At 37.8% G+C, this 21,998-nt stretch overlaps 1 protein-coding gene across 2 annotated transcripts in view; it reads right to left on the bottom strand.

The window, feature by feature from the left end:
• Positions 1-1,803: 1,803 nt before the first annotated feature.
• The window catches only part of DPP4 (dipeptidyl peptidase 4), an 82,951-nt gene continuing 62,756 nt past the window's right edge, over positions 1,804-21,998 (bottom strand). For both annotated transcript variants that reach the window (XM_032286555.1, XM_032286554.1), the window contains exons 20-26: positions 21,270-21,464; positions 18,720-18,774; positions 18,041-18,140; positions 15,195-15,259; positions 4,809-4,881; positions 4,474-4,547; positions 1,804-2,928 (exon numbers count right to left, since the gene is read on the bottom strand). In XM_032286555.1, coding sequence (XP_032142446.1) covers positions 2,827-2,928; positions 4,474-4,547; positions 4,809-4,881; positions 15,195-15,259; positions 18,041-18,140; positions 18,720-18,774; positions 21,270-21,464 — 664 coding nt within the window. In that variant the 3' untranslated portion in view covers positions 1,804-2,826. The remainder of the gene's footprint in view (positions 2,929-4,473; positions 4,548-4,808; positions 4,882-15,194; positions 15,260-18,040; positions 18,141-18,719; positions 18,775-21,269; positions 21,465-21,998) is intronic.

The raw sequence follows: 21,998 nt of genomic DNA on the forward strand, positions 1-21,998 counted from the left end.
TTCTCCTTTCTTTTCATGTATGGTCCTCTGGGCACGGGTGTACTCTAACAGGCTGTTTGTGAAAGCAGTCTTAGCCATTCCTGTGTCTGCAGAGGCTGCGGCTAAGACTGATAAGACAACTCTGCACATCTTAGTGGTATGACTGGTTCCTGTACGTTTTAAACTTATTCTCAGATTAAGTTTATCTCTAATTTACTTGTACATTTTCTTCTTTTTCCATAAGCTAATTTAAAACTCTCATTGGAAAGTAAAACTTGTCCTATGAGGGACGAATGAAAACTACTTTAACTTGACTTACATCATTACCTTTTGCAGCCTTCAATGCCTGAAAAATACATGCTGGGATTACCTGTGGCTCCAGAGAAAATACTGCATATGCTTAGAAACTAAAGGAATATTAATCCACATCATTTTGATATTGTACAAATATTAAATAGTATCTGACTTAGATATTACTATAATATCTGACTTGTATAATATCCAATGTTGTACAATATCTGACATTGTACAATGTCTGGTTTCAATTAAGATAAAAGGAGAATTTCCATTTCATTTTCTTTTATGACTATTAATGCTGTCCAGGATGTGAACTTATATTACTATTGCTTGTTGAAATATAATTCTGCAAAGTTTGGTCCATCTACTCACAATGACTGAACTATACTAAGAAACAGAATTTTGACAAGAACCCTACAGATTGGAAGGTCAGTTTGGGGTTCCAATGGAAGAGTGGGAGTTGAGATTAAATTAAGGTGAAGCTACTCAATGGCATGCTTTGAAATTATAGTTGAAGATGAATTTCACAATCCTCTGTCCATGCCTATGCATGACTCACCAGTCTCATGTTGAATTGATATACTTTTTTCCATTTCTTCCATTTTTAGGTTTTTGTGCTATAGCTCACCCTGTCTGGGAAAAACTTTGTCTAGCAAATGGTCTGAAGCTAAGTTTAAACTCATAAAGTCAAATTTTTTAAAATGAGGCTGTTTTGCAAATAATTAATGATGATTTCTGTCATCTAGATATTGCTTTGCTAGGTCAAATCCAGCATTTAAAATGTATGCTTTGGGCTGGGTGCAGTGGCTCACCCCTGTAATCCCAGCACTTGGGGAGGCTGAGGCAGGCAGATGACCTGAGGTCAGGAGTTCAAGACCAGTGCGGCCAACATGGTGAAACCCCATCTCTACTAAAACTACAAAAATTAGCCGGGCATGGTGGCAGGCACCTGTAATCCCAGCTACTCAGGAGGCTGAGACAGGAGAATCACTTGAACCCAGGAGGCGGAGGTTGCAATGAGTCATGAATATGCCACTGCACTCCAGCCTGTGTGACAGAGCAAGACTCCATCTCAAAAAAAGAAAAAAAGAATTATGCTTTCATTTTTATAGTAAGGTCAACCGCAAATAATTAGTCAAACACTTAAGTGATTGACTTGACTACTTCTACTGAGCCATCCGAACTGCCAGAATGATATTTCTGATCTATTTGTTCTTATATAAGCCTCATCATAGTTCCCTGGAATAAAATTATAAATTGTGTATGATATAAATAACAAATTATTTTCAGTTGATTTCTCAAAAGCTCTATGTATTTATGATAAGAGAAATTGCATTTTAGACAAAAACCTATGAACTGTTTAGCTTAACACATTTTTATATATCTAATTTTTTACCAAAGCTGAACTCTTTCCATATTTACAAGGTAGTCTTGGATTACTAACAAAATAAACAAGAGTCTTTCGAGATAAATGTGTCCACATGCCAGTGTGGTTTCACTGTATTGATTCAAGACACAACTCATTACTTCTGAAAAAATGAAGGCCCATTTATTAAATGACCAGGAGAGATTCCATAGTAGGTAGAATGGGAATAATAATACATAACATTCTATTTTATGTTCCATTTTTAAAAATGAGTCCAAGGAAGTTAAAATATTCTTTTAATTAAGACACTCAAAGAAATGAGATAAGAAAAATTGATGCAAGGACTCCCTTCAAGTTAAGATTTGCAATACAAATATTTTCATTTTTTAACAGGGCAAGCTGATGTGTTCACATCTCAGTTTCAAGCTGCCTCTTTCACTAGGAACATCAGTATTTTTTTAAAGAGCACATTTACAATGCTTTCCCATCACCCTTGCTGTGTTTTTGTAGCACCTATAGCCATAACTGGCACCTGGGGGCCTGCATTGCTGGCAGTTTCCCTTACATTTCTTTGGAGTCTTTTCAACTGCTGTGGTTTTACTTAGAAGTCAGTGCTTTGCATATTTGATTTCCTGAGACTGAATAGTCTTTCTCAGAAAACTGTGCCAGTCTGGCTGTGAACAGCTCTTCTCCGAGGGGAGCTGACAGTAGCCTGCTCGTGTTGGTATGCTTGGACTTGGGTTCCCAGCCATGCCCCGCTATCTTCTCTCCATAATCCCTCTTATCCTGTTCTACCCTAGTGACATCACTGCCCACATCTTATCGTCCCTTTAAAGAAGAGAACATTTGAACTAGTCCCGTTAGAAAAAGATTAAAATCCTGCTCAGGGAACCTAGGAAAAGCTTCCATAAAAACAATTCATATTTGTTGTTTCAGCAGCTGATGTGGAAATGATTTTAAACAATAAAGCCCGACTGGATAATTCAAACTTCTGTAAGGAAATAATCTGTTGTGAAGACAGAAGTCCCTACTTAAGATTATAGGTATGAAATTTAGGAACAAAGGTAACCTTGAGTTTCTTGATTTGAGTGTATATTTTTAAGATCATCATCTTGACAGAGCAGTTTTGATATAATGAAAACAATGACTTTAATAAGCTTTAAAATGCATGGTGTTTTGAGGTGCTAAGGTAAAGAGAAACACTGTTTGATAAAGTGGCTCATGTGAGTATATATATGCTGGTGTGCTGTGCTGCTTGCGATTCCATGGTCTTCATCAGTATACCACTAAAGAGAGAAAGAAAAAAGTTAGAATTGCAATTCCGTTGTCTTTAAAAAACAATAATAAATAAATTCAAATATGCTCTCAGGAGCATACATTGTATAAAACAGAGTGTTCTGACTCCCGAAGCAGTGTATAAACTGAAACGGGATCAAAGAGGGTGTCTAATTTTCTTCCAGAGCTTTTCCAGGGCATGTTGTTCTGTCCTGCAGAAGTCTCTGATCCTCTTTTGCAGGTGTTGAGAGAACTCACTGTGAATTTGGCTTTATTGCATACTGCTTTAAAGATATGACAATTTTAATTAAGCACCCAATCCACTTCCAAATTTGACTCAAAGGGCACTTAGAAACACACTATGCACAGGAAGGAATGCTTATCCCATTAAGCCCACTTGTTTTAATTAAAGTGTTATCAAGTGTTAAATTTCTATATAGTAAGATAAACTGTATTAAAATAAATGATTTTTAAAGGCAATGTTGCCTAATATATATCACTAAGAAACCAGAAAAAAACTATCTCAATATTACATATATATGTTTAACAGAAGTGAATTCAAAAGTCAGATGCATTGTTTGCAAACACTTAGATTTTAAACTGGTATTTTAAAAATCTGTATATCTGACATTTATGTAAAAGGCATTTATTATCTTGGGCAAAATTTTATCGATTGATACCTTATTAAATAATTGGGAAGTCATTGCTGGGCAAACATAAACGATGGAGATGTAAGTTAATTTTTTAAAAAGCTTAATTAAAGTAGTATATGTCTTTCCTTTGAATAGTAGAAAAATAAACTTCAATCTCTTATAAAACACTGACCCAAAACATATACAAGTTTTTCTCAGTATCAAATAACTGTCCCACCCCTATGCATTGGGCACCATTTGAACTGAGCACAGAGCAAATCATGTGTATTAGAGGACACATAAATACATATACATACATAAGAATATGTATTTTTTCCTTAATCTGAAAATCTCTAATGCAGAAAATGAATTTGACATAACACCCAGAAATATCCTCTGCATAGACAAAAACAGCTCTAGCCATTTCTGACTTTATAAAACAATTGTTTATTGCCTGTGGTTGTTCAACAAAAGATCACCTTGCAACTGCAAAAACTGAAGCATGCTCATTATTAAGATCCTACTGTTGTTAGAATGGCTAGTAATACATACCAGACAGAAATGGATTTTCATATTTGAGCTGAGCTATTATCATGCTGGTTTCACTTTAGAATTACTCTGCCACACATTTACTGAATAAGTGATTACTTTTGAATCAAAATAGGGAGAGACTGATCACATCAACCAGTGTCTTGATACTCCGAGGATAAGCAATATTGTGCTTCTTAATTGCAAACTTGCTAATGTTATTGAACATTATTCTGTGTATGGCTCAAGGATATCACTCCTCTGATTCCACTTTGAAAAAAAAAATTTAATGTTTTTATTCTGTTCTGCCTCTGGCACTGCCAAGAGAATTAGCCCAGAAAGAGGAAACTAGACCCCACCAGCAACTTCCCTCCCCTTGCACAAATTTTTCTATACCATTGCCTGGAAATCCACTCCAGCATCGACCAGGGCTTTGGAGATCTGAGCTGATTGCTGAAAGTGAACGTTATCTGCAGGGAGAGAGAGGAAACAAAGTAGCTAATAGCCGCCCGTTTTCTGGTACCAAGGGGTGGGAAAGGCACAAGAAGAAAGGGACTGTTTGAAGTTCTAGGACTCAGCATCCCATTTAGCCCAAGACAAGTGACTTGTGGAAAGCAACACTGTTTTATTGAAGTAAATGTAACAGTCTTGCCCCTCATGCTTTTGTTTTGTCAGTAGTGAAATTGCAAACCTGTCTGTGATACTAAAAAGTCTAATTAACTGAAACTCACCATCTGCTGTTCCATGAATAAGGAGGTACTCAACTTGTTTAAAATTTTCAGCTCTGCTCATGACTGTTGAATTCTGGAATTGGGAAAAAGAATGTCATTATTCAAAAAAGGATCTGCCATAAACTGATTTTTCACTTCAGTTTACAAAATAAAATGTTTTCAGCTGGGGCCCCCTTTGATACAAAATATAGCAAACCGATATTCAAGCAAATGCTGTCTCCATGCATGGCAGAATGCACAGCATGCCCTGTGCCTGGGAGACAGGACTGGAAAGGGAGGATGCCACATCTTCCCTGCACATGCAGGCAGAGGGCACCTGCCACCCAGCCTGCATGCAAAACCCCTTGAGTCCCAGATCCCAGATTGGCTGTGTCCTATGCATTAGCACAGGGCAGAGTCTCATATTAGCAATGTATGTTCCATGGGCTTCTGCTGTAGTTCAGCCAAAAAGTGTATTGCCATGGCAACCATGTGTCACATGGTGCCATACATGCTACATTTCAAAGAGCCTGTACATAGCATTTGCAACTAAACATACTCTGCAATATGTCATGTGAACTTTGGTCCACATTGCTAAGCTCTGAATGAAAAGCAAATATTACCTCTTTGGGAACAGATGTTAAAAACCTAGGCAAATGTAACATATGGGAGGGGAAGGGGGTAAAAAAGATCAAAAATGGCCTTAGAAAATCCGTGAGTTGTTGTCTGCCTCATTCCGTATATTGGAAGTGATGCTATTAGATCAAGTCATACCCAAATTAGCCAAGGAAGTAGGATAAAAAAATTGGGAGGTCAGCTTTTTGGGACTGCTATGTGGCCTGAGCCAGGGCTCCTAGAATGAGGGTCAGGGGTCTTGGATGAAAAAGTCATTGAAAGCATCTAGAGCTGGTGGTCTGATTTTAATTTGAGGATATTTACTAAAGTCAGGATGAAGGTAAAAATGCCGCAAAACACTGCAGTGTTTTGGGGAGAGGGTGAGCTAGGGTCCACTATGATGATCCTGTTATGGGTTGGGCAGGGAAGGGGCAGCAACATCTCCATGGGTTTTAAAGCAGCCAGCTGGTCCTGCAGCACCTTGGTGAATCAAATTCAACTTTATGAAAACCAAGGTTTATATTTCACAGATATATCTGTAGCTCATACCAGTTTATATTTTTGATGAGAACCTTGGTGGCCTGGCAGGAAGGGGATGGGGCTAAAGTAACAGTGTTTGTTTCAAGTTCCAGTTTCAGTATCAGTGAGCTATGCAACTGGAGACATGCTACTCTTTGAGCCCTGATTTCTGTAAAATTGTAATAGAGTAGTCCCCCCTTATTGGCAGTTTTGCTTTCTATGGTTTCAGTTACCTGCAGTATAATACAATAAGATATTTTGAGAAACAGAAAGACACTACAGTCAATTAACTTTTATTATGGTATATCGTTATAATTGTTCTGTTTCATTATTGGCTATTGTTAATCTCTATGATGCCTAATTTATAAACTTTATTGTAGGTATGTGTATCTGTAGGGGGAAAAAACATAATGTATAGAGGGCTCATGACTATCCATAGTTTCAGGCATCCACTGGGGGTCCTGGAATGTATTTGCCTTAAATGAGGGTGGGCTACTGTAACTCCTCTTACTCCATCACAATAATAGGAACCAAGAGATATGGCAGGGGCATTTTGGGGAGGTTAAATTTCTGATGCTGATGTGAGAATTCTTTAACAGTGTTTCTGGAAAAAAGACATTTTATCTACAACTTTCAGGACACAGCCACCCAAAATGTTTTAGTCAACTGAATGTCACAAGGTCATCCTGACCTAGTAGGCTTAAAAGCTCCTTCCTTTCCTGTGGAGGCTAGTTCCCACTTGTCCTGACCATATTCCATTTCTCACTTAAATTGAGAATTTTACTTATGAACTCTCAGAATAAAAACCTGGGTGAGACTCCTTAAAAGTTATGCTTTTATCTTACTTTATTTTGGAAAAACTTTTTGTCTGATATGATGTCTCAGATAAATACATCCAAATATGAATCCATCTATCCATTCATCCCAACATCACCATTCATCCATTCATTAATTTTTTATCTAGTAAATCAATATTTACTTATTATATACTCTACTAAATGATAAGATCCATAAGAGAACAGATTTGTCTATATTGTGCATTACTCTTAACATCTAATAGAATGCTAAATATTTATCAATTAAATGAGTAAATGAAATAAATTATCAACCTCTTTCAGTGTCCACTATATTTGATCCTAGTTTTGCAGAATCAAGTGTTATCAGCGGAGGGTAGGGAGAACGAAATGTGCTCAATCTGAAATGTATTGAGATATGTTTTGCCCACTTTCAATCCATACACCATGCCATTAATGATAATAGTTAACATTCAGTTGAGCAGTTACTCCTTGCCTGTCGCTGTGTTAAGCATTACATATAAATAAGGGTTTGTAAAAGCACTGCTATATCGAATCCTTGCAATATTCACATAAAATAGGTCTAGACCAATCCTGCTTTCTGGATGGAGGCATTGAGATTCAGGAGGTGAGTAACTTGCACCAGGTTACAACTACAGCAAGTGTCAGAGATGGATAAAATCTGACAGCAAATCCCTTTTTACTTTCTACGTTACACTGCATCTTTACTGAAATTCCAAGCTGCTTATGATGTGATCTTCTGGCAAAGAAACGGTGTGAAATAAAATGCTAATGAACTGTCCTGGAATTTAAAGTGCACAATAATAGTGGGTATCGTTTGGCATCCTCCTAAGACCCCATGCGTTCTCAGACTGCACTAATCAGAAGAGAGATTGCCCTGCACAGCCCTGGGCGATTTGAGAGGCACATTCTGTGACTGTGCAAGTGACATATAGCCTAATGGGACAATAGAACTCTGAGCAGTTTTCTGGCCTTCAGAGAGGAAAGGGGCAAAATAAATATCCCTAAAACACAGTTTTGTGCAGCATTCAAAGCTGGAGAGAAGAAAAGCTGATTCTTGAGCACTGACCGTGAACATTAATCGCCTGAATTGCAGGCCCAGGTGCCCCTGTGTGAGTCCTCTTTGGTGATCCTTTCCACTAGCCATGCTCTCAGCCTGCACTGACTTCCTCCCTCCTCGTTTCTCTCCGAATTAAATTTAGCTCTTTGCTTGCGGAAGACAGTCAACTTTAACACTCAGACCTGACCCAAATATAAAACTGTGCCACCTCACCTCACCTCCAAAAGCCTCATGGGCCTGCCTTGCTTGGCAGCTTGAATAGCAAAAGCTGCTCCTACAACCTCCCCGAGCCATAAAACTGAGAAATGTCATTGAAACATAGAGTAATAGTTAGGAGACATATAAATACGCAGGACAGTTAGCAAGGAATGTGATAACTACTGGAGTTTGGACCAAAACAGTTTCTGGCTGCCTTTTTTTTTCTTAAATGGAGTGAATACAGGCTGAAAGAAGACAATTTTTATAAACAAGTAAAACCCTGAGCCTAAGATAAATGTTGTGATGTACACACTGTAGCTGTGATGAACTAGACATGGTGAGAAATGCAACATACTGAGAAAAAGACGAAAACTGTGATAAAAGTGTCATGATGCAAATTGTTTTACATTAACAATATTACACTACAAAGAAAGAAAGACAAATACTTTAATGCAGCAAGAGAAAAATAAAACAAAAGCTTCCCCTGCAACTGCAAGATAAGTGTGCGATTTCAAGCACACACTTCCCCTGCTCTGGGAGAAGCCTCCAGAGGGACCTCTCTGTGAGACGGAGAGAGGCAGCCGAGAGACACACACCCACCTTAAGGCTCTCCGGCTACCCAGAACATTTTTTGCCCCCCAAAAAAGGCAGCTGTGTCACCTTGCTTCTGGAACCATTGATCATTCCCTACTCAACTGTGCGCATACTGGCTTCTCAACTAACACCCTTTACGGTCCACTGTATGGCACACTTGAAGCTGTAAAGGTAACACACAAAGCCAGAAAAAGAAATATGGGAATAAATTTAAGGTATAATTAATGATTAGAAAAAAATTAATTGTGCTATTTTAACCTACCAAAATAGGATAATCCCTCTTTGCCTATCCATGGAAACAGAAATAAAAAAGGAAATGGATGACTAAGTTAGAAGCTGAATAGTCTATCACCAACTACTAAAAAGGAAACTCAGAGTGATAAATGGGCAAGGATGCAATGGTGGTGCAGTTGGCACTCTCCTGAGGCTAGAAACTTCCGGAGAGCCCCGCTGCCAGCAACAGCCTGGCAAGGAGAAGTGGGAAGGATCGGTCCAGTGGCAGTGCCGACTCCACAGCATCTCTGAGGAGCTTTTCCTTCAGTCCCCAAGAAGAACCATCTGTAGCTGCTCGTTGGATCATGCTGGTTCCTCAGTTACCTTCCAACAAATAAATCTTTGTATTTTTGAATTAAAAGAGAGAGCTGATAAGAGGAGGAGAGTACTATGAGAAACAGAAGGTATGACAATTTTTAAACTACCCCTAGTGCCATCTAGCAACCATAAGGACAATTTGCTTCCTGAAGATAATAATGGTGGCAGCTGCCATGTTTTGAAAGCTTCCTTCATGGTAGGTGCAGGCATCTCATTTAATCATTTCAATAACCCTGTGAGGTAGGTCTGATTATCTTATTATCCAGATGAGGAAACTGACGTTCAGCAAGGTTAAGTAGCCTCCTCAAGCTCAGACTGCTGGTAAGTGGTTGAAACAAATTGAGGACATGCTGGCCTAACCCTAAAAGCCCGTGTCCCTTACTGTCATTCTACTGGCACTTGACATCACAACCAAACAACTCATCCCATTTATAGGATCTTATAGAAAGAACACACATTCATTGGGTCTATCGGACAACCACCCAGCACTTCAGTAAGATACAACCTTGGGTTTAGCAGCTTGCTCTATGCATTCTCCTACTTGTAACCAAAGCTGCATAAATAATATTAAATGATGCCACTTTTGGAAGCACCATTAATACCACAGCAGGGGCCACAGAAAATGTTTAAGAAAAGAATGAATTAAATTCGTTAAATCAGATGTTTTACTTGTTTACATCTATCAAACAACTGTACCCATGGGATGCCAAGGAGAGAGCTCCCATCAACCCCAGACAGGGGGCTCTACCTCAGGCCTCACCAAGCAACACTGGCTTCTTTAAAGATCACACAGCAGTCAACATTTTATCAGCACTCAACAAACAAGTTAAGGTTTGGCTTAAATCTGAAGGTCTCTTTCCCTTTGGCATATTCTGGGATAATAGAACAAATGTCAAATCAGTACAAGATGGCATATTTACAAAATTGCACCCTGTTTTGCATAACCTAACGATGCAGCAGTTCTTAAGGATTGAACATTTCAAATCTGCTAGCAGAAGACTGCCAAATCTATGACTGTTTCATACACTTGCCAAAAGCCTATCAAATTTTGAGCAAAATGCAAAATAAATCTCCTCTACAAGTTAAATCAGTCCCTTCTGTGTGTTCCAGGCTGCCCTCTTCTCTTGGCAACAAGGCTCAGGACTTGGGTCCTATTTCTCTTGCCCTTGATCTGATACTTCTCTCTGTGTGTATTCATAAATCCATTCCCTCCCCAGGCTGATGTCCTGCCTTATTGGCTATAATTTGGCCTGCTCTTCTCGTAGCCATTCTTCTGTTATCCCTCAATTCATTGGACCTGCTTCACACATCCCCAGAAAACCACTCTTCCTGCTATTCATTTGCCTCCTGTGCTGATCTGCCTCTCCCAATACGTAACCTATTGAGAGCATCATGCTCATCCTCCCTGTCTTCCGAAATCTTTCTCTAATGATTCAGGTAAGTGCCCTCTTTCCCTTTTCTAACCCTCAATGTCAATATGTTGCGTAACATTTTTGTGCCTCAGTTTCTGTGTCAGTAAAATAGAAACACAGTACTTATTTAGGAAGATCTGGAGGAGAATTAAACCTGATAATCCACAGAAAGAGCTTAGAATGATATCTGGCCATAGAAGCACTTAATAAATGAATGAAAGCATGAATGAAATAAGTGAAACTAGAGCCCCTCCTGGCTAGGGAGTGGAGAAGGGGAAACCCTAACTTCTCGGCTACCTCCCTTCCCCTCCCTACATGCTCCTAAGGTATAGAATTCCTGGGGCTTCATCGTCACAATTTGAAAACCACAAGTCTTTTTCAGACATGCTGGCTACTTTGTCATATTCAAATTCTTCTTTTATTACTTACTCTCTTTTATTTCTCTCCCAAAATATTGTTGTTTCTAATTGACAAGGAATAACCTTCTGAATGATTAAAACACCAGGCATCTTGAATGAGTAAATGAGTCTACCACATGTTAACATTTTTTACAAGTTTGACTAAAAGACCTGATTGACCACATAAGAGACCATTCCCCACTGTTGGGAACCTACTCCACAAGATGTGGCTACAGCTGCTGTCTGCTGATTGACATTGTGAGGGTTGCCTCTTTGGATCTGATTCCTTTGCTCAAACCTGTCACCATTTTTGTCTGCTGTGGACTGAGACATATTGCAGAAAAGATGTTTCCAAAGAGCTATACTACCCTTTAGCCCAGATTTGTCACCCCTCCACTTTGGCTGCCCATTTAGAGCTTCTGGAATTCAGCTCCTTGAGATGTTAGGGGAATGAACATCACCTTTCCTCTTTGAGGTCTGGATATCTTTTAAAAGTGCTTCTCCCTGGCCTCCTGCCAGTAGGTGGATGATTATCTCCAAAAGGAGTCTTACGGAGTCACCGCTTGTGTCACTGCACTGGGTCTAGGCCTTAGTCTCAGGGTCCACATGGCAGCTTTGAAAGAATAGAAAAGGGTGCCCCGTCTGGTTTGCCGCAGCCGTGTAGGTGTGTGCCTTAGAAAATGGAGTGTGGTCTAGCTTTCAGCAGGGCACAGGTTGAACAACTGCACATGGCATCCCCGCCTGTTCCATTCAAGTATGCAAATGGCTCTTCTAATTCCCTTTCCTCAATGGTGAGTAGGACTTTGATTTTGCAAGATGGGCTTCTCTTGGTGAAGTGGATTTCTCTAAATTCTTCCAAATCCAGGTCAAAAATCACCTAATAATAAATCCTTTTCTCATTTGAGTTTCATTAAAAACTGCATTTTCTTCCAAAAGGTGTAATTCTGGCCACTGTATCAATGGTTCTTTAGCTGAAAACATGGACAAAGATCAAGGCCTTACTTGCTACACACTTGGGGCATTCCTAATCCTCAGAGTACTGAAGAGTCACTGATCCAGACTAAATATGAACCACTTTAAAAATATTTCCTTCTGACCCACTGAAATGCACAGGGTGGTAAAATCTCTAAGGAATTATCTCCTTTGTCTTTTAAAAAACGATGTGAGGGAGAGAGAGAGGGAAAGAAAGGGAGAGAGAGAGAGAGAGAGAAAGAAAAAAACAACCTGGGAAAGAAAAGTAAAAGATGGGGTCCAGAGGGGCAGCTGGGGCCTTGGGGGAAAATAGAATCTTTGAATGTATTCCTGCCAGAGACAAAAGCACAGGCTCATTTAAAAAACAAAGGAGGGCAGCTTTATTCTAAAGCCTGCTGTGCACCAAAAATAGGCACTTAGCTTCAGTTCTCCACACAGATTCAGTTCTTCACATTTCGGAGGAAGCAACTTACCAGAGTGGAGACAATTCAGTTAGTGCATTTGCCTCGCTTGTATCCTGCCCACCTTAACTATCGCCCTCCCAAATAATTCCTCTTAGTAACACATTGGGAACCTTTAGCTCCCTGGTACTGGCAGTTTTAATGTGTCCATTGCCAGCAATGAATTTTGTGCCAAGAAAACCCGACTCCTGGCGTGGAAGGATTAAACAGTCCTCGGGTGCCATCTGTGCAGTGAAGTGAAAGAGTGACTTTGTGCACCCAGTGTGCGTGTGTTGCCATTGGCAGGAGGAAGTGACTTCTATTTACATGACTACCTCATGCAGCGCACACCTAAGGGGGGAGACGGAAATGGCCACAGCAGTGAGGGGTAGAGCTGGAGAAGAGGGGGATCTATGTGGGGACAAGGAGCCTATAGGAAAGGCTGGAAAATTATGCAGGTTGAAATGGCAGACTAAAACTAATCATCCTATCTCATTATATAGGGAAGGCTGGTCGAAGAGGAAATACCCCATTGGCTGATGTTCTTTGAGGAATTAGGGTAGGTGCCATGAACTTCCTTAGATGGCAGGGTTTGGGTTTGTTCCAGGCTCAACTTTTTAGAATATAATTTTGTAAATGAACACTTTGGAGTTATCATCCACTGTGTTCAAGCGAGGGATTGGGACCCTAGGCAGTTACATCTCTGATGTTTTAGGAACTTTCAGTACTTTGGGATATCTGAGAAAGCTCTTTGGCAATCAAATTTAAGTATTCTGGTTGGGTAGTTAACAAGAAAATTTGAACTGGGAAATGAAGGCAGTGATGGAGAAATTCTTGTATAACAATGTTTCCCTTCAAAAAGCTTTTAAGTTAAATCAGGAAAGGTTTGGGAGTTTATACTTCTTAAAAGAGAAGGCAAAGAATACAACATTGAATAGCTTGTACGCCTTGAATAGCTAACTGTACTGAAGAGGGGAAAATTCAGCACAAGATAACTATCAGTTCAAGGTAGAATAAAATGAGGATTCAGAGATATACAAGGAAAATATGGGATTCAAAAGGGGAAGCAGCTCCACTGAGAGGACTGTGTAAGTTTCTGAATGGGTGGAATTGGAGGGGAATTAACACTCTAGGTGAAAGGAGAAGAGGGCAAAGGCATAAAAGGGAAAGCCACAGAAACATTCAGAGAACAGCAAGCATTCCAGACAAAGTAGGCTACTGTAGGAAGGTTGCTGAACACCTGGGTGAAGAGTGAGGACTGGGCTTAGTTGAGTACACAAGAAGGAACCATGAACATGTTGTAGGTGGGAGTTAATCTCCCTGCTCTGTTGCACTCTGTTGCGCAGTATAAGAAGATAAGATAAGAGGAGAAAAATTGGGTTATTGTGATAAAAAAACATAGGTTATGTGACAATAGCAATGTGGTTATGAAAAAGGAAATTAGTGTCTAAAGCAGCTTATGGGAGATGGAGGAGAAAGAATGGGAAGAATTGAGCCCTAACTATCACCCTTAGCAGAAATGGGGACAATCTAATTATGGGACTGTTTTGTAGAGGTAGATGATTTGTGCATCTCACTTTGCAGATTGTTACTTTTCTATCTTGACTGATAGACATGAAAACAGTCATACAGACACTAACACAAAAGCATTGCGATCACAGCTCCCTGCACCCACACCCACACACACCTTACTCATTAAGCTGCAAGTAATTGGTAAAACTAAATTATCTATACTTATCTTGCAAAACTAGAAGTTTATTGTGTTTTGATCAGATGACTTCAGCATTCATAGTAATAGTGATGACATCTTACAAAAACACACAGATATTGCTCAGAGCAATGTATTAATGTGAAGTCATGCCACAGATGAGAAGAAATTGTGTTCTTAAATTATTCTTATTGTTTTTCTTCCTCTTTAATTCACCATCTTGGGAAAAATTGTGAACATTCTTTAGAAAATGTAAACATCAGAAATGATTTACCTTGTCTGCTGTAATTTTCAGGGCTTTTTAAACATTTTTTCCAACTAACATGACAAACAATCAGCAAAGTTTTGGAAGGATCAAAGTACCAGAAGGGCCCCTAATACTTACGCTAGCACTTCCAGCTGCATTAATGTGGCACCAGAGACAATGCTCTGGCTTTGCCGTGGCATCCACACTAGCACATGGGGGCTGTCAATGATAGTTGCACCCATACCATATTTTAAATGCTATAGCCCATCTGTAGAGCAACCTGCCCACTGGTTCTCCCATCAGGCAACCAGCCTGTTGGATGCTATTCAGTGATTTAGGTTTAGGGCTTTTTAAGGGTACTGCCCAACTGTACCTACCTCTCACCTGCTTTATTCAAATCTTGTGTGAAAAAAACTGTACGTAATTGGCTATGAGTAAGAAAATTATCCTCTCATATATACATCTTATGATAATACTGTAAGTAATTTCAATATATAGCTAAAGGTTTAGAGAGTCTTCTGGGCTCTAAAGGAATATGTTGAATTTCTAATAGGTTTTCAAAACTGAAATTTTTATAATTAAAGTAATTATCTGATGTTGCTTTGTATTTCTAAATGAATGCATATTGTGACCTATATAGCATACCATAAAGACTGTAATTATGCAGAATATAGCAGGGGAAGCTATTGGAGTATCTCTAAACCACCTGTGTTATTTCTTTTTAACAAGAATTTTGTTGGAAATAAAAATATATTTTTTCTTGAATAGACACACTTAAGTAGATTCTTAAACCACTTATAAATAGGCTATAAAATAGGTATAGGTCCTCATCTCTTACCCTGTAATGATCAAGGTTGTCTTCTGGAGTTGGGAGACCCATGTAACGTTCTGTGTACACTGAGTCTGTGAAAGAAAAAAAAAGAAAAAAGTTTAATTCATACAATAACAACTTTTCTTTCTTTTAATGGGCCACTTCAGTGTTTTCATATGTCTTAACTTGTGTATAGGAATATAGAGTTACTTTCGAAGTATCTCTATGTGGTTATGAAAAAAGAAAAGGGTGTTTAAAGCAGCTTATTGAGGTAATTTTTTACTTGGCTTGCTAATATAGCCAGAGATGCTCATTCAAAGTTCCCTGCATACCATTCCACACTCAGTCCTAACCCATTCTCAATTTCCCCTTATGATGGGGCAAAGGGAGATCAAACCAGATGATCTAAAATCCAATCAATAAACCACCTACAGAAAGATCAAATGTAAAGTGCTCAGGGGTAAGGGATCTTTACATTATTATATGACCCTGTAAAAAATTTTTAGTTAGTAAGTCACTTAATGTCTCAATTGTGTTAAAATATTTTGGTTATATTACAAGTATATGCCCTGATTTATGATACTCTATTTTCTTTTGGAGGCCCCTAAGAATGTTCAATTACTAGTTGCTTATTTAGATTATATTTTATTTGAGGGGTCAGGCTATGATTCATTATAATAAAAAGAAATAATTCAGTTATTTATTTGCTGTATATTCCCATATTGGCTCAGCTGCTCTGTCATAATGCAATTTTAACTTTGTTTTCTCTCATTTTGTGGTAAAGCCTCAATTTTTGTGGTATAACAGTTGAGCATTGTGAAACAGATTACATTAATATCTGTCTGCTGAAATGACATAAGCTCTTTTATCTATAAATATGGTTGAAAAACAGGTTGCATAATTGGTTTGGTTATTTTGGATCGTTAAACATATTTTGCCTGATTTAAAAAAATTAAATGATACATTATATATATTTGGCCTAAAATATCAGAAAGAAAATTTATTGTGGCCAAATTGCAATAAAACTTTTAAAATCTGATATAACTGCTTTGAAAACTGCCTCCTTAAGTGACCAGATTACAGTTAAAAAGTCTAAGAATTTTATCTTACTATTGTGCTATACAGGCTAATGGCTTGAATTTTGCTATAATTTTACAAGTATTTCAAAACTGATTTTATTAATTTAAAAATGGATATATTATCTAAATTCAACATTCTGACACTTTTTGAATGACTGGTATTGTAGATTAGAAGCTGCACTAATGAGTGTTAGTTGCTCCATATGTATACTTTAAGCCATTTCTATGAAAATCAAAATGTTTTCCTCCAAAATTTCCTCCAGTGATATTTTATCATTTTCATTAATATGAATGCTGACTATACATAATTTCATATACATAAAGGACACTAATATAAAAATAGGATATTTTAAATGACAATTTAAATGAGAACTTATATTTTAAATGACAACTTAAATTGTCATTTAAAATATAAGTTCTTTATAAAATGCTCATATCTTTTTTAACTTTAGCATTGAAATATTAATAACTTAGGTAGTATGTTAGATGAGGAAAAAATGGCCTTTAAGAGCAAAACACATTTTCCCCAAATAGTTGCAGACTTGAATTCTGCTTGTCATAAAACACAATACTCCTTTCTTATTTATGCTAACCAGGTTTATGTGTATAAGAAGATCTGAAATTTTAAAAATAGCATTTAAAAAATATTATGTATAACTGCATAATGCACTTGTAAACTTTTTAAAAAATATGCTTTCAAACACCACTTACATATTTCTTTTGTCCTATCTTTGGGTAAAATTGTTTAAATTTACAGGTAGAACTCTATAAAATTCCTATGTATTAGTTTGGTCTATATACATTAAATGAAGTTTTCTTCTCATGTAGTTTTTAACTTACAAAGATTTACTCCTTTATTTTATTGACCACCAGAGGTCTCCAAAAACAAGCCATCCAACAGAACAATTAATATCAAGCAGAGAAATATTATGAAAACAAATTCATTGTGTATAGATCAAATCATAACTATGCTCTCCAATTTTCTTAACAGCAAGATAGAAATGTCTTTTTACATTGGTTTATCTTGACTGGGAGAGACTTTAAAAGAGTCTTTTCCTCTGGGTACTACCATATTTCTGGATATAAAATATTTAGTGAGCTATTCATCATCAACCATTCTTTTCTTACACTAGACAGAAGACTTGAGATGGGATCAGAAGAGGTGCAGGAAAATCATCCATCTTCTTCCTTACCACCTCCAACTCTTCCTTCCTCCCTCATCTTTCATTGCTTACTCCCTCCCCTTTGAGAATTGTAGTCTTAAAAATGTACGATGTCTTGTAGAATAATATTCTCTCAATAACAAACAGCATATTCTAGAGTAGCTTTCACCTATTAAGAGATAGTAAAAAAAAAAAAAAAAACCCAATGGGTATTTCCACTGTTCCTCCTCTCCTCTTCTCATCCAAAGCCCTAATCTTATAACTGACATTTAATTGAAGATAAAGAGATACGCACTTCTCTCACTCTGCTAGTATGTGAAACCCAAGAATCAAATTAGAGTAAAGATAAGGAATGATTTATCTGTAGAAATGTAGCGTTGGGGCTGTTTTGAAATTTGGAAAACAAAATTTGTTGATAAGAAACCAAATGTGTAATAAAATATACCACCCAGCCTTGCACAATAGCAGAATAAATGAGATCATCTTATTATAGGTATCCAAAAAGAACCTCTAAGATGAATCAGCCTATTATTCGCTGTAAAAACACTGGAACTCAGAAAGGAATGGCTTTGTTACTGGCATTTTAAGGTCAACACTCCGTATCTCTTTGTACCTGACAGCAATTACATACCATAGTACTCCCACCGGGATACAGGCGCCACGGCTATTCCACACTTGAACACGCCGCTTCCCGATCCCAGGACCATTGAGGTTACGTACCCTCCATATGACTAAGGAATGGAAACAGTTATTTTTATGGAGGTAAAAGAATAAGGACATATGGTAAGCGAGTCGCAGTTTCCACATTTCTCACATCTTTATATACTGTGCCTCTTTAGAGATAAAAAGCATGGTATAGGAGGTTTAAATTGGCCTTAATTGGACAGTATCTTTAAAGACTACACTGTCAGAGCCCTGATCTCTTTCTTGGTAGGTATAAGGGAAAATGTATGGAAAATTTGCTGACCCTAGTGACTGGATGGTACCAATTACAGAAGATTTAAAAACAATAACACGAAATCTTTACTGACTAATGCATAAGAAAAAGTCTCCCTCCTTCCTTCCCTTCCCTCTTCTTTCCCTCTTTCACTCTTTCCCTCTTGTTCTTTCTACTTCACCTCCCTCCCTCATTGTAATAAACAAAGGTGTAAGCCTGGCTCAGTGGAGATTCTGCAGGGTTACTGCCCGGAGACCTAAGACTTGATAGATGTGATTTTCATCTCCAAATATTTATATACAAAAGATAAATTAACCTGCTCTGAGTGATATTCACTAAAGAATGCATATAGATTCATCAGTCAGCTACTCACCCAGCCCCAAATTGCAATTCGTTTGTCATCCACAAATCCCATTTTTGAAAATTGTCTAAAACACATGGAAAAGTCCACAATCAGTACTGCATTGTATATAGAAAACTAAGATAAGGCACAAATGTGAACTCCTGCCATTTGTTCTCTGCCTCATTCTATTAGAGACTAAGAATTGCTGCCAGCAGTCAACTAAACACCTGAGATAAATATCTATCATTTTAACCTAAGATCCAGATGAACAAGGTTTACTTTTTTGGAGTTCATAAAAATTGTGTGTGTGTGTGTGTGTGTGTGTGTGTGTGTGTGTGTGTGTATGATTCACAGAAAACAAATCCTGGCAGTTTTTTTCACAGCTTCATATGAAAATTTGCAGCCCAGATGCACTTTTCTTTACATAATTGAATTTAAATCTCTCCAGATGTTTTTCAGTTTGAGAGAGTCTGCCCCTGCAATGGAGAAAGATAAGGGCATGAAAAACTTCTGAGTAGGGCTTAGGAATGACTCTGGGCCCCCTACCTGAGAACTTAAACACCATTCTCTAAATAAATCCCTTCTTATACTGGGTGTTGATTAGTCAGCTCAGCACCATGCACTCAAAAGAAATAAATGTTTCCTTGATGGATTAAGAAATCTTTTTTGCTACTAAACTGTGTTCAGAATTGGAATCCAGGTAAAGAAATAAGAAAAATGTTTTATGCATTTATTTGTTAATCTTAGCCTGACATCAATAGAAAATATTTTTATTTTAAAATACCTGGAAAATGGAACTCAACTTTTTAGCATTGTGGGTGGTTGGGGACCTTTGCATTAACCTATCTTGACTTTGAAAGTTTTTGTGTTTTCACTTAATGATATATGTCCTAGGTTGCCCTAAGTTGAGCAATGTTAGAAAAAAATTAAAATAGTTTTCAACTCATTATCTTTTCCATGTCAACTTTTTAAAATTGAAAGAGGCAGACATACAGCAATGCGTACCAGATCATTCCTGTATAACTTGATCAACCGTTACAAAGTGAATGTATCCTTGAAATCATGGCCTGTGCATAAAATCAGAAGCCTCTAAGGCATTTGCCTCTTTGCAAAGGGACAAAAGGAAATGTTTTTCTTTTATTGGATTCTATAACAATTTCACCTGAACTTTTGCCTGGTTTTTATCTTTACATAAATTGGATCTTGTAGGAGGTACACTTTTGTGTCTGGCTTCTTTCATTCAACAGTATGTGAGATTCATCCATATTATTCTGCTTAGTTCTTTTTAGTTGCTGCAATAGTGTATTCTATTGTATAAACACACCATCCCTTATTACTTATTTAACTGGGGTTGTAGATAGTAGGTACCCAATTTTGTAATTTTAGGGCTTTTGTTGATCAGATTTGAGAGCCCCTGAAAACTATGCCCTCTCTCACAGAGAAGCGATCTGGATAGATACAAGTTTATTTTTAAAATATCAAAGCCTCACTCTTGAACAAATGTATCCCCTGTTTATTCTAAATCTCTATTTTCTAATTGTTAAGGAAAATAGCTAATCATTAACTTTAGTAAAAGAGAATTTCATTCACTCAGGAATCCTTAATAAGTTGTCATCTTCTCCTCTCTCCATCTATTTAATCATTCACGGATCCTTCTGCATTTCCTAGTCTGTGATTTCATAACATTATTTTAAACCACCCTCTCTATTATGCTTCCCAGAAACTCAGGTTGTTGGTTGTAGAAACTCAAAGTTACTTTTCCCACATACCAGTTGAATGTAATTAAATATAAGCATTGGAATGAGACTAGATTCAAATCCAGATTCACCTCGGCAAGTTACCTAACCTAATAATCTCCCTTTCTTTACTTGAAAGATGGGGTAAGAACACCCACCTCTCAGGGCTTCAGTGACAATGCCTGCAGGTAAAGCACTTCCCATGTTACATGCATCTCATGAGTAACCATTATTCATGGGTAACATCTCTTGAGCCAGATCACATCTATTTCAAGTCCCATAAGTGAAGAGGACAAGAATGAGATGTGATTCATACTTAACAGAGCCCTTATAAGTGGGACTGATGATGGTTATGCTCCACAATTTTCCCAAAATAGCAGTCACTCTCATCCAGCCTGTAGGAGCTACTCAGGACTTCACAGTTGTCACCGCCTATGATGTAAATGTACACTGAAGTCCTCTCTTTATCCTTGACTGTGAAGCAATGGGCTTGGCTTGTTTAGTCAGATGTTTACTAGGGTACATTTATCCCTCAGTTTGTCCCCAAGTCTGATGAATTTTGACTTTCTGTTCTTAGAAGGTGGTAGGACATATGCCAACTCCATTTCTAGAGTCACATACAGAGAGGAATTTAGGAAATGCTTTTTTTTTAAACTTAATATAAATCTATAATGTAGTATATTTTTTTCTACACATAACATCTTCACTAAAACCTACCATAAGGATAAAGATTACAAATTCATCCCAGAACACTTTAAATTATTTACACTTTACATCTTTAAAATGGAAATTTTAAAGGGCAATAAAATCAGATGACCTTTGACTTCATCTCCTAGTCACTCACCTGGCTGCTTCAATTTGATCTTCAACTTCAAATGTTCCCAGTCTTCTGTTGATTGCATGCATGATCTTATCTCCTTGGTAGCCACTTCCTCTGCCATCAAAGCTAGCTACTATAATGTTTTCTGTGCTTGCAAGGTAAGTGGCCCAGTTGAGTCTGAAGATAGCGTCCGCTTTTTGACTACACGGGCCTGCATACCTACGAAAAACCCCAAATTGTTAGCTTTCATGGGTTTCCTGAATCAAATGAAGAATGCCTACATTTCTCTTCCCCGTGGACAAGAAGTGTGCATCCTTCCCAATCATGAGCCTTAAACTGTGCCAGCCTCTGGAGTGTCCAGAATAGGTCCTGTAAAACTTAGCAACAAAACTACCATGGTTGTGTATTTCCTTCAAAGATACTTGTCAGTTTTGTCTTTGAAGATGGTTATTCAACACAGACTTCATAGGCCAACATTTTTAAAGAATTTTGTAAACTTGGAAATCAAAGAAATAATTTCTCTAATAGTTAAGAAAGGGAGTTGTGTTATTAAAAAAATGATAATGACAACAATAAATGCAGCTTTGGATAGCTTTCCCTCTCAGCTTACAAATACTCTTGGACTACAAGTTTATTTCCTTCTTTAAGGAATTTCACTCCTGCATTATATGCTTTGCATTTCCCATAATACCCAGCACAGTCTTGCTCAGAATGATTGTAAATCATTGTGGAATGGACAGCAGTATGAATGAA

The sequence above is a fragment of the Sapajus apella genome, unplaced genomic scaffold (assembly GCF_009761245.1).
Source record: "Sapajus apella isolate SASKATOON/1434 unplaced genomic scaffold, GSC_monkey_1.0 scaffold18, whole genome shotgun sequence".
Taxonomy (NCBI): Eukaryota; Metazoa; Chordata; class Mammalia; order Primates; family Cebidae; genus Sapajus; species Sapajus apella.